General features: G+C 33.7%; 1 protein-coding gene and 1 pseudogene across 2 annotated transcripts; one reads left to right on the forward strand and one right to left on the reverse strand.

Moving 5' to 3' along the window:
- Positions 1–457: 457 nt before the first annotated feature.
- LOC141638519 (cytochrome P450 87A3-like) lies at positions 458–3,149 on the reverse strand (annotated as a pseudogene).
- Positions 3,150–5,099: 1,950 nt separating this feature from the next.
- LOC141638518 (RHOMBOID-like protein 3) lies at positions 5,100–7,308 on the forward strand. Of its 2 annotated transcripts, none has more exons than XM_074447929.1 (5): positions 5,100–5,412; positions 5,560–5,723; positions 6,078–6,241; positions 6,435–6,691; positions 6,877–7,308. In XM_074447929.1, exons 1-5 carry the CDS (start codon positions 5,153–5,155, stop codon positions 6,983–6,985), a joined length of 954 nt encoding a protein of 317 aa, XP_074304030.1. In that variant the 5' UTR covers positions 5,100–5,152; the 3' UTR covers positions 6,986–7,308. The 2 variants fall into 2 exon arrangements, with proteins under 2 accessions (XP_074304030.1, XP_074304029.1); XM_074447928.1 differs by having other exon boundaries at positions 5,105–5,412; positions 6,420–6,691.
- Positions 7,309–13,788: the final 6,480 nt, after the last annotated feature.

Genomic DNA, 13,788 nt, shown 5'->3' on the forward strand with positions numbered 1-13,788 from the left:
TCAGATTCGTTTAATCATTAGAAGTATTCTATACGGGTGCATGTCCAAGTGTCACACACGGCTGTTTTTATGAAAAGTATTCATTCTTTAGGTTCACATGAGGTGTTAATATCAATGTCCGAGTGTCGACTGTTAGACACGGATAAACGAGGGAATCAGAAGAGACGGGGTAACAAAGGTTACAAGAACCTAGTTGTATTCACTACGGTTTTTTAGTGGACAAACAAAAAAACCTTTTTTTTTTTTTGGACAAACAAAAGTTACAACTGCTATAGACTTCTTTTTGAATGTTGTTTTGCTTCATTATTGCAGCCTGGGAGTTTTAGTCCCATATAATGAGTGAAAAAATAAATGTATGTTTTACTATCACTTATGAATATATTTGTTCGGGTAAAATAATGGATTATGAGCTGGCTTTCATCACAAGAACTTATATGAGACGTTCTTACATGTGAGTTCAATCCATTAATCCAATAATTCATATCGATACAAAAGGATTTGGGTTGGTCTAACATGTGAGATCGTCTCATTGGTATTTCATTGCTTTTCCGCAAGCTGAATATGAAAGCCCTGTGGAAACTGTAACCCAGGTGTCCTGACAATGTTCCCTCCTTTTATTGGCTGCCACCTGAGATTTTATACATAGAATTAGGACCTCTTAGATTCTCATTTTATTATGTCCTGATGATTGGTAGAGGAAAGAGATAACAAGCATTGCTTATACCTGTATTTTGTGACTAAGCAGTGTAGAAATACAGCCATTTGCACCTTGGTGAAATCTGTCCCAACACAAAATCTCATACCCCCTCCAAACGCCATGAAATGTTTGGATGCGCCATTTATTTCGCCTCCCTGAATGATAAGCAATTTCATGTTCATCTTCTTGTTGGTTTTTATAGTTTTATATCACGACCGATTTATGAATTTCTCAGGAATGGAAGAAATAACAGGACTACGCTGTTTACCTGCCATCTCGAAGGATTAAATTCAAGAGGATTTTCATATCTGCCGGGGTTTAAGTGTACAGCTGGAGGACAAACCATTACTCCCCAGCCTGCTGGAATGGTGTAACCTGCATTCCAAATTTATAAGGTGAGTTATGTTTCTTGAATATAAAGTGAATTAACTTGAATTTATAGTTGTTAAAGTAGACGTTTGTTTTGTAATGATGATTGATGCATACCCTTGTAGTCAAAATCTTTCATTGCTTTTCTGAAAATGCCGGGAACTATGTTTGCCAGCCTAACTGTTTCATTGATGAACTGCAGTATAGATTGGTAACTAGTTAAGGTTTGGTAGAGCTAATATGAGATGTACTGTCAATGAACTTTGCTTGTGAGGCTAACGCAACTGACCTGAAATGTGTATGTCATTGATTTATATTCGTTCCATGCAAGCGGAGAGTCTTTATTTTCACGTCTTCTAAGAATTTCCTCATGCTCTTCCTGTCAATTTGTCAGTCTGTGAGTTCAAAGCTCGATACGTCTGATTCTCTGAATAGTGTGTATGAAATGTCTCTGAATAGTGTGTATGAAATGTAGAACACAAGTTCTCGTATAAAAAGATCTCATGATAAGATAATCATAAGAGAGACCCATGTAATGAGATAGCTATCCCTTTATTTCAGGTTTAGAGTCAGTTAGCAGGTTCATATGTGTGGTTTTATAGTTAAATTAGTTAGTCTTGCTTTAAAATAGCAGGAGACTGTCTCTCAAGAGACTTGGTATACGGAGAATTGATGATTAATGATGAGTTGCCTACTCTAAGCTCTTACCGTCAGAGTTTTTAGCACCAAAGGATAGTCTGTGAGAAATTTCATTGCCAGAGTTAGAGCCAGGGAGGTCGTCTCAAAGCTAGCAAAGAGAAGCACGAACATTAGATCCAAAGCAATTCCTTCTGTTAGGAGCGTTCCCTCCTTTGATAGGTCCTCGAGGACAAAATCAAAAAAGTCTCTCTTATGTTTGCTAGGCATCAGTCGCCTCTCGTGTAACATGTTCTTAAGCATCGTCATTGCCCTCATTCTTCCCTGTGGCGATAATACAATTTGCTTAGAATTTGGAAATCGTTGGTTTTATTTCTTTGATTGCAAAATGGAACAGAGATTTTTCTTAGTAAAAGATCATATTGTTAATAAAAAAGGATACAAGCATCGAAATTTTTTATCAAAAGTAATGAAACACAAATTTGTAAAGTTTGAGTAAGATATAATTTAGTCGACCTGTAAGCACTTGTGGTATGCTGTACCAGGAATGTTCAAAGGAAAGGAGATCAACCCCTTTATAAATGCGACAAAGCTGTCCCTTAGATTTTCTGAAGAGTTTTCCTCATCGTAGCTGATCAACTTTTTTGCGGTGAGATTGAATATCATCTGAAGAGAAATCATAGAGAAGAGTTAAGTTAAACTTTGCAGGAATATGACTAAAGTAGCTAGCTAGAATTTTGAAATAGCTTACACTGGCTGTTGAATCCTTAAGCTCGACTGAGTCTAGACGTGACCATTGATTTAGCTGTTTGAGCACCGACTCTTCAACTTCAGGAAGCATCTTCTTTAGACTTTCAATCCCAAAGAGATTTAGCACCATGTTTTTAAGGTACTTGTACATGAACCCGTGTAAAGAGCCTACGTTCTCCCGTCCAAAAATCTCTGTAAAAGTATCTGGATACCAGCTCTGAAACATTTGTCCTTCTTGTTGAAAGATCAAGTAGTTAAGCTCTGCATCAGCTGAAATTATAATCGGTCTCCCCACTAGACTGGTTCGGAATACCGGTCCATACCTGTGATCATCAAAAATACACAATGTAGAATAAAAGATAAGCAAAGCCTCAAAGGTGAGAACCCAAACACTATTTTCGAATAAATGCAAATGTTTTTTACGAACTTTGTTTCACATTAATGTTCTTTGATAACAAAAACGTTACTGACTAATATATTACCCTGAAGTTTACCTTTCCATTCTCTTTTTGACAAAGGGAGGGATGTCGAATGAGGTGTTTTTAGCGAAGAATTGAAGAGTTTCACCAATGAGCGGCCATCCCATTGTACCAGGTGGGAGGTTGCCATTACATTTCGGGTTATACCATTTGTATACCCAATGTGTGATGCATATAACAACCACGGCAATAAGGCTTAGAACAAATGGAGACATCGGATGTTTAATGAGACCTCAAACTCGATTTCTTAAAGGCGAGTATATATGATTATTGTTATAGGAGGAATGATAAGTAGAAGTTGATGGCATGCATGCATCTAAGCACCATGAGTTGAAGCTACTTAAATAGTCAGGGGAGAATTTGCATCTAGTTGGTACAAAGCTTTAGAATACTAGTTAGTTGTACAAAGTAGTTGGAGATAGAATTGAAAATCCTATAAAATTATTATTTATTTGGTTTAAAATTGATTATTTTGCTTCCCTATACTAGTTCTTACATTGTCAACTCCTTATTTAAATACTATCTTTAAAGCTTTGAATGATTATGAAGCCTACTGGATGTTTCCTCTTCTGTTACTTCTTTCAGTTTATATGTATGCGTGCATGTTCATTCATTGCAGCATAAAATATGTTATGGAGCACCAGGTTTAAATGTGACCGGACCATGGTTGCAACTTGCATGATTCAGGGTTCTGTTGGCTGATGGTTAGCCGTAACACGACGAAGTTCATTCACGAATTAGGATGAATGGTTTTCTTTTTAATACTCGTATGCTTTTTAATTGATCTTAGTCGCATTTTTTCCTGAATCTAACACTGAAATATGTGACTCTGGCCCGAATTAGTTAATTGCGATGATCTCGAACAAGTTTATACCATCAACAATAAATCTCTTGTAAGACCGTCTCATAACTTGCCTTATTTTGAGCCTCTTGAGGATAATGTATGCAACTAAATCTTCCGTAAGATTTATCTATATAAATCATTGCTGTTAACTGTAGCATGTTTTATCTATTTTATGTTGGTTGCATGACCTATGCTACACAAAAGCCACTTCCTTTGTTATTTTTATTTGTGTTTTGGGAATGAAATCTTATGTTGGATTTTATTTGCTGTTATGTTTGTAGAATGTCAAGATTAAGATCTATTATGCACCTTCAAGATATGCAGCAACAACCATGGATACTGGTGAGATTTTGTGCCTGCATTTTTTATTTAAATTTGCTTGCAATTTGTTATACTCTATACTCTATACTAAATATATTGGGTCACTACATGAAATTACTCCTAACATAATTCAACTTCAACTTCAATCTTATCTTATGATTTACATTTACTTATGAATCGGTTTTTATGCGAATACCTCCTATCTTATCCGGTGGTTTGCATTTACTGTATTGAGTAGAAGTTACCATTTTACTTTATGGTCAGATGTTACCATTTACAAATGGTAACAAATGGTAGGTAAAAATATTAGTACCATTTAGAAATGGTCACATCTTACCATAAAAATGGTCACATAAGCCCGTCTGAAAGTTCTAGACAAAATATGCCGTCTGAAATGAGATTTTGCGTACCGCATTAGTCTATATGAGTTATTATATGTTACATATGTTATTGTATGGGCTAATCTTAGTATTAATTGTATTGGTTAAGCCCATAGCCACTAATGATGAATGAGAAGGTAAGGCAATATTGTTCATTGTCATCAAGGAGTGGCAGAAAAGTGGCATCTCAATAATTTATGAATGTTATAAATAATAAGCTATTTATCTTTTTGGTCTAATTTCTTTTGGACTTAATTTTAGTTTATGTAGTTTAGTTTATTTTAATTAAGTTCAGTTCAGATGAAATCGTCAACTTTATTTCAAACCAAACAACAATTTATCGGATTATATGTGCATGGCTATGGCCTAGCCTGACTTAAATCCATATTGACAGGGATACATATACAGACGGGGATCCGAAATTTGAAAATACTATGATAAATGTCAGTAATCTCTTTAGGAAGTACATGTACAAGTTATTAAATGTCATTTCTTGACTAAGTGGAATATTTGTCATTTCTGACTAAGTGGAATATTAATACTTGCCATTTCTGGCGCACTTCCACTTGAATGGCGTGAAGTTACAACCTTTCTATTACTACTGAATACAACCACTGTCCTCCAGCTCCAAACAAACAACATACATTGCACATAAGTGATAACAAAAAAACTGGACATGATGGTTGATTCCATTGATTGCTTCCCAATACAACCAAGACGAAAATCGTCTTCTACCGCGGACAGAAAGTGGACGCCCTGGTTGATTCCAGCGATCTCAATTGCAAATGTCGCCGTCTTTATTGTTGTTATGTACATCAACAATTGTCCTAACAACCATAACTTTGGTTCTGGAAAGTCATGTGTTCTTAAGTTTCTTGGCCGACTCTCTTTTCAGCCTCTCCGTCAAAACTTTTTACTCGGCCCCTCCGCTTACACGTTCTCTTTCTTACTTTACTTCTCCCTATCTCTACTTGATGTTGGTTTGTTACATTTTGATTGTTTATACTGTACTTGTTACCTAAGGCTACGAGACAATTGTGGTGTGTTTTAGACTTGTTTTGACATTTTGCGATATTCTTACAGATTATTTAAGATGGGTGCCCTTCAGTGGGATATGGTGGTGCGTGGGCACCAAGGATGGCGTCTTATTACTTGCATTTGGTTGCACGGTGGTTTAGTTCATCTTTCCCTCAATATCCTCAGTTTGCTGGTCATTGGTATTCGGCTGGAACAGAAATTTGGCTTTGGTATGCTACCTTTATTTAAATATCAACACATTTCAAGCAAGACTTGAATTTTACCAAAATAAAACTGTCAAACATCTTGATTTCATATCTAGAGTGTGCCTTTTGTGCCACTGTCGCATGTTTCAGTGTTTGACTCGGTTCAGGGAAATGAGTTCAAGTTTCTAAATCGCTTGTGTCTCTGACCAGCTAGTTGCTAATGAACGTTCTTTCGAGAGCAATCTGATACGAGGATCGTCCAATTAAACCCCGAACCATGCAACCATGTTTTTGGGCTCATTTAAATACTTGTTGAGTTCGCTTCAGTAGCTTTATTTCCTGCTATCAAGCACTTACTCCTCTGTTTCCTTTTGTTAGTTCGAATTGGAGTATTGTACCTGGTTTCAGGCGTTGGAGGATCTGTACTATCAGCACTCTTTCTCGGAAGGTACATGTCTATGGGAGCCTCTGGAGCAATATTTGGACTTCTTGGTGCGATGCTTTCTGAGCTCTTGGTGAATTGGACTATCTATAACAACAAGGTAACCCTCTAATTCGTCTAAGAAGTGTTTTTTTTCTTCTTCCGTTACCCTTTTTATCTTCATTTATCAGTATGACACGTTTTAGATATCGACTACTCTCATTATATCGCCAATGCTTGTGCTTTCAAATAATGAACAAACGGGAATTATATTCTAATATTTCCTGACGTTCAAATAGATTGTGTTCTTCCAGGTTGTTGTTCTACTCGTACTTGTGCTTCTGATTGTCCCTAACTTCGTACTTGGAATCATTCCTCATCTACATGTAGACAATTTCGGGCACCTTGGAGGTTTTTTGACAGGGTTCCTGCTTGGGTTTGTGGTGCTCCTACGTCCTCGATTTGGGTGGCAGGAACGTCATCAACTGCCTGAGCATTTACGTGTCAAGAGCAAATACTTACCATACCAACTGGTTTTATTCGTCACCGCCTTAGCTTTACTGATAGCTGGGTAAGTCCAATTTATGAAATATTCCCAAATTTTTTTTTTTTGGCATAAAATGAATTGTTCAAATGTCATACACATGTTTATTCACAATCCTGGTATGCAAGATAATATGTTGAATCGGTGCAATATAGATTGAAAATTTGTCTGACCTTGAAATTTGATTACCTGCCTCATTACCGTCATAACAGGTACACAGTAGGGATGACAATGCTGTTTAAAGGGAAGAGAGGTGATGACCTTTGTAAGTGGTGCCATTACTTAAATTGTGTGCCTTCTTCTAGATGGAAGTGTAACTGAGATCCCGAGTCCAGTCTGATCCTTCCATTGCCATATAACTTCACGTCTTTGTCTATCGATGGGTTCTGGTTTATATAGAGATATCGGGTTCTTTCTCGAGGTAACTGAGTAGATTAGGTACGGCCCCTGCATCTCTGTACTGACTGTTAATTTGTGTTGCATCAGATTGTTGGCTTTGTACGAGAATATTCTAATCGTAGTCTTTGTGACAATTATATATAGACTGGAAAACATATTCGTACTACCCGTTTTTTCCCTAATCTGCCAGGACAGCCACTGCTATTCACAAATGTTATGTTATATTCAAATGCCATGTTTATACATTTGCAGGCCTGCAAGTTTTCTTATAATATTTCGTCAATGAAAGATTAAATACTAAGTATATGTAGACATGTAGTTGTACCCATGGTATTTCGTATTACGCCATACACCAACTTATACGACTCCATGTTATAAGACTCCATGGTATGTTCAAGAGAATAAGAGTGTATGGCTAATCTAAGCTATACCTCTGCTAGTAAGGAATTTGGGGACGGAGTTGCTAATTCAGTTCTGAAGAAGCGGAAATGCTACAGCTTCTCTCTCTCAGTTAGCTTATAAAATTTGCACTATTAACCATGAACCTAAGTCTGAAGCTGCCAGTATGAAGCCTCAATTATAGAGGGTTAAATGATACGTTCTCCCGTGTAATTCCTAAGATTAGAGCGTTACTAAATAATAAGTCCGTAACTCGTAAGTAGTACTATGATTAGAGCATTATTGATCCATGGTAATGGAAAAACATCTTTACAATAGAATAATAATTGGTCCAGCAAAACCAATGTTGCTTTAACCTACACCTAAGTTCTTTACTTGCATTGTTTAACAATTATCATACTTGTTGTACAAGACATTCCAACATCTTTTTGTATCTTGTGGAAGAATTGAGACCAGTCTCCAAAACTCTCACACTTTATTCTACCTCAATTGCCAAGTATTTTTCACCAAAAAAAATGTTTATTTAAATGTCATGTTGGTATAATGTATTCACTCCATCCCAAATTCCCGATCAATAGTTTACACTTTTCTTTTCTGAGTGTTTTAGGTCAATAACTTACGTTTTTATTTTTTGACTAGTTTTATTACCCGTGAAATTCACGGGTCTAGCTATGTTGGGACGTTAGATTGTTAATGTGTTATAAAAGCCCATATTTGCGATCGCACTGAAAACCGAGGACAAAAAAGTCTTGTAAAAAAAAAAAATTCTATTAATCAATACGTATATTTGTATAATGCCACTAATATTGCTAAGTTTATTAGTGTTTTGTCACGATTATTGTTATTATTCTTGTTGTCTTTGATTTTTTTAAGTCTTTTTTTATTATACCCCCTCCATTCCAGTCATTTGTTTTATTTTATTGTTCTTTCATTAAAAATATTTGAATTACGTAATTAATTCAACCGAAAATAATTTTTTAAAATAGAAATTTTTATATTTTTATTTGCGAAGTATAATTCAAGGTAGATTAATCGGTTAATATTGTATTGAAAGAGTATGGTGCGGATTATAAACGTTGAAAAAATAAAGATTATTTTATCCGTAAAATTTATTCTAACAATAAAATTTCAGAATTTATTTAGTATTTATTTTAATGTTTAACGATTGTTTAATTATTTTGAAAATGAAAAGCCAATTTTAATGATTGTGTTTAATCCTACAAACTCTTTCAACAATTTATCTTTTTTTTTTTATTAAAATAAAATAAAATAAATGCATAAGGATGTGGTTTGCAAAAATTCTGTCAAAGGGAATGTGATGCTTTGTCATGCCTTTTTTAGTATATACTAATTTAATTTCTCGTGAAAATCACGTAAATTATTTTTTATTACTTTTGTAATGGCTTGATATTCACATAATTATGTTGAGTTTTTTTTGTGGTTGTTATTGTAACCTATTATTCTTTTATTCTTATTTTGGCTTTTGTTACGGAATTATATCAATTTTGCTCGATGACTGAATTATATTTTTCTTAGTCCAACTCTATCAAAATGATAATAAGAAGTGTTAATCATAGATATATACTTATTTTTATTTTTTTCTGTACGTTTGGAAATAACAATGATATTTTATAAAGTAAATTATTATTTTCCCTCATTTTCTATTAACCGTTGTAACGTTTAATTAAGTAAAAACAATTTAAATGAGAACTACTTTTGTACCCGCGAAAATCGCGGACTTGTTCTATTTGTCCCATTTATTTGCTTTTGTTGACGTCTATCTTGAACTAAAATATAAAATATTTTTTTTATCGCGAATAAGCTATAAACCAAACATTTGTAAATGTTTTCTTCTTTTACATTATTTTTCATGATCATAGTAATATAGATAGAAGTTTTAATTTGAATTTTATTTCCATATATTTTAATACATGTTAATATTATTCATGAATATTTTGTAGTCAACAATTTAATGTAACTAATTTTATAACTATAAATGTTTGTTTAAATTTTTTACAAATTTGTTATTTTTATGTATTTATGATGTACGTCATAAATAATTAAGCTAAAAACGGCTGCGTCGTTAGGTCGATAAACAAAGCATTCCAAAATCGCGGTTACATATCTGATCGATAGGTTTTTTTAAGAAAGTAAAATAAATACTATTAATTTAACTTTTCCTCAAAATTTATACTTTTTATCAAAAATATACATGTAAAACAGAGAATCTCGCCGATGATGAATGATGATGCTTTGTAAGCCAACTAAAAGAGTAAAAAATATGTTTTCGTTTTTCACATTTAGATCCAAACATGTAATCTCCACTTTTTAATAGCCTCTCGCAATCAATAATCTGCAAATTGAAATAGTTAAAATTAAAATTAAAATTAAATAAGCATCATCTTAATTACAAAACTAACTATACAACTTATTAAACGTTTAAAATTTTAAAATCTTAAAAGATAGAAATATGGAGTACTTTTAAGAAGACTATGTACGTTTGAATCACATGCACATATACACCTTATTTTTCAATTTTTCGCAAGTGTGCTAATTACAATATTTAAGATGGTTTTGAAATAAATCAAAAGTAACAATATGAGAAATTGTGAAGCTTTACAATCCAAGTTATTGGATTTTTCATTTACCAGATATAAGACCTTTTAGTTATTATCTTTATTACTAATGAGGAATTATATGGATAAATTTTACGATTTAAAATTTTAAATAATGAGAGTAAATTCTTAATTTATTTTTGTAATTTAGTACATGATCTTATGGTTTCCACTAAAAAATATTATTAGTAGCTTTATAATCCAAATTATTAGACTTTTTAGTTACTACATATAAGACCTTTTAACTACTATCTCTATGGTTAATGAAGAGTTAGATGGACAAATTGTACGATTTAAATGATGAGAGTAAATTGTTAATTAATTTTTATAATTTAAATCATGATCGGTATTATGATTTCCATCAAAAAATATTAGTAAATCTTATGAAGAATTTTAATAAATAAGTCTGATGTAGCCTTAATATTAACCAATGTAAAAATGACATGTGAATTAAAATTAGATGTTTTAAGTAGCCTTTTAACTATATTGTATTTTTTTTTTTACAAAAACAAAGTTATAAAAAAAATAATTTACTAAGATCCTCTAAATTCGAATTAAAAACTAAAAATGTTTTGTTTTTGTATCAAGTGAGACAATTACGTACCAAATAAGTTTTAATATCATTAGAACATGGTTCAAGGACGGATATCAAGTTTTTGTTCAACTAAATCCTTCTCTTGCCTACACATTTCCCATGTAGTTTTTTTTAACACACTATGTTAATATTATGAGAAGACAAAGGAAGCATCACCTACAAAAATAGAATAAGAAACAAACATACATTTAAAGATAATTCAATTAATCTTGTAAGAGGGTTTACATAAAGATAATATAAAATAAATCTACCACAAAGCGATATTAGTGGATAAATTACAAAAAACTGTGCATTTTACAATAAGATTATATAAATTACACAAACAAAACTCGTAGAACATACCTTATGTATAACGTAATTAACTGCACAATCCAACTTTGTAATAATAAGAAAATTGTACCATTCCCTCTGCAAAAATAAATCAAGTTGAGAAATACAAATTGACATCAATAAAAGTTATTTAAACAATACCAAATAAAACACAAATCTTATGTATGATATAACTTTATTTTTTTCACAAATGCAAATGATTAATAAAAATTATATGCAATAATGAAAAGTTTCAATAACATATGAATCTATACACCTTACCTAAAAGTGGGTAAGACATATAACTGTTCATCGATGAACAGTACATAATTGCTCTACTTTAATGGGCCGTTACTTGGGCTGTGCTTATTTGCTCTCCTTTGTTAGTTTGGCTGTTTACTTGGGCTACGTCTATTTTGGGCTTCTGCTTACTCATGTAAGGTGTAAAGGTAACAGTCCACGTGCAATCCGCTCCACGTTTAGGTAAGGTCCCCTTGCTCCACATCTATGGATTCTCCTTGCAATTTTTTAATTGAAAGACGGCATAGCTTTGGCATTTTGCTTCCCAAGCACATCGTTTCACTAAAAATTACAATTATTCCAATTGCACACTCCTTATCTCTCCACTTCTCTGCTTCTTATGCCCTCCTTTCCTCTCTTTCACCTTAAACTAATCTGCCCCAAGGCTACCCGAGTAGATCCTGACAATAATTTCTGAAACATCTCATACAGACGTAGTTGTGGCCGTCGGGTCTGTAAACAACTTTAGTCTTATTTTCAGGAAGTATAAGGCGCAAAGTGCACTGAGATGCAATGCAAAGGAGCATGCTTTTGTATGAACTGTAAATAATTCTAAAACCCAGGGCAAATTCATAAATGGAACGAAGCGGATAGTTCCAGTTTATGGATTGGCCATGGCTATTCGTTGGCGCCATAGCTCGCTTTGGCATCCTCACTTACTCGGCTCTATTGGTGTCGCATGGGATAGGCGATTTAATGGCAATTTGTCACTTATTCAGCTCTATTAATGGCCTTGGTGTCTTCGGGGATGGGCGCTTCAATGACAATTGGTTATTTCATGGCCTTGCAGGGGATCTTACTGGTATTCCGGGTAATTTTTCAGTGGATGTAGTAATTCTATTTAGTGTGGTTTTTGCTATTAAGCGGCTCACTGTCTGGCTCATTTTCTTCCCATAAATTACTCTACTAGAATGCGGTACCGTGCCGGAGGCAGTTTCGGATGTAGTTTCAACTTATTGTTATTTGGCTTTCAATGATGGATAAAAAAAATTATACGGTCATATAAATTAGTACTAATTTTTTAAAATGAATGGTGTGCTTGGTATTTTTTGATTTCAAAGAAAATTAGCAGAAGAGACAAAAAAGGACATGCTAATAATAGGTTGTATCAGTAGAAATTGAGTGAAGGACATGCTAATAATAGGCTATATCAGTAGAAATTGAGTGGACTATTAAATTATAGACTAACATGATTGCATAAGATTTGACACATCCTATGGATTTAGCTTATAACAATGCAATTTCAGAGGGCCATTTTAATGACTTTAGGTAACCATGACTCACGTGTATTAGATTTGGTAAGCATTGGGGTCCCTTGTGGCAAAAAAAAAATAACCTTAAACCTTAGAGACTAATCACATCAGTATAGCTGACCAAGTAGGGGTAGCTGCTAATGCTTAGTATCCTTACTCCTACTATATACCTGGGCTGTTATGAATCTTGTTTTCGAATTGATTGATTAAGAGTTAGTAGTGTTGTTGTACAGGGACTTTTGTTCCTTACCAAAAAAAAATCGATTTGTTTATTCATATCAAATAATAATCATTTTTTTAAAATGAATGGCGTGCTTGGTATTTTTTGATTTCAAAGAAAATTAGCAGAAGAGACAAAAAAGGACATGCTAATAATAGGTTGTATCAGTAGAAATTGAGTGAAGGACATGCTAATAATAGGCTATATCAGTAGAAATTGAGTGGACTATTAAATTATAGACTAACATGATTGCATAAGATTTGACACATCCTATGGATTTAGCTTATAACAATGCAATTTCAGAGGGCCATTTTAATGACTTTGCATTAGGGTCCCTTGTGGCAAAAGAAATAACCTTAAACCTTAGAGACTAATCACATCAGTATAGCTGACCAAGTTTAGATTTGCTAAGCATTGGGGTCCCTTGTGGCAAAAGAAATAACCTTAAACCTTAGAGACTAATCACATCAGTATAGCTGACCAAGTAGGGTTACATCGTACTTACAATTAAGAGAGGTGGCAAGGTGATTTGAGTTACCATGCCCTTGTAAAGTGGGGTAGCTGCTAATGCTTAGTATCCTTACTCCTACTATATATAAGCTGGCTTAGTGTATGTAAGCAAGGCAAATGCTTATCTTCCTTGCATAGGTAAGCCTTTCTCTCTGTTTTGGTAGTAGTCAAAAAGTTTTAAAAAAATAGTTGTGCCTTCTCTTTTGCTTATTGTGACTTGCCATTCAAAATAAAGGGGTGAACATAATAGTTTGAATTCTCTTGTGCAGGGCATTGCAGCATTGAGGTTATCATATTTTCAAGAGGTACTTGCTAAACTTTGCTGACTTCCCTTCAAAATTGTTTCTGTGTTCTTAGGTTTGGCTTTATTTTTGTATTATTAAGTGAGTTTCAAGGTTATTATCTAGGCTTCTCTTTTGCTTATTGTGCATTACCATTGAAAAATAAATGGTCAACTATGCAAATCTTTGCTTACTTTGCAAAATAAGTTGTCTATAGTTTGTATGTTCTTGGTGTAAGGTGTT

The sequence above is a fragment of the Silene latifolia genome, unplaced genomic scaffold (assembly GCF_048544455.1).
Source record: "Silene latifolia isolate original U9 population unplaced genomic scaffold, ASM4854445v1 scaffold_20.1, whole genome shotgun sequence".
NCBI lineage: Eukaryota > Viridiplantae > Streptophyta > Magnoliopsida > Caryophyllales > Caryophyllaceae > Silene > Silene latifolia.

What these genes read in the sequence shown, in the direction of transcription:
- LOC141638518 (XM_074447928.1), top strand. Translation starts at nt 5,153, where the DNA reads ATGATGGTTGATTCCATTGATTGCTTCCCAATACAACCAAGACGAAAA. An exon ending in CTCGGCCCCTCCGCTTACAC is followed by an intron (nt 5,413 to 5,559) that starts GTTCTCTTTCTT and finishes ATATTCTTACAG; the next exon opens with ATTATTTAAGATGGGTGCCC. An exon ending in TTAGCTTTACTGATAGCTGG is followed by an intron (nt 6,692 to 6,876) that starts GTAAGTCCAATT and finishes CCGTCATAACAG; the next exon opens with GTACACAGTAGGGATGACAA.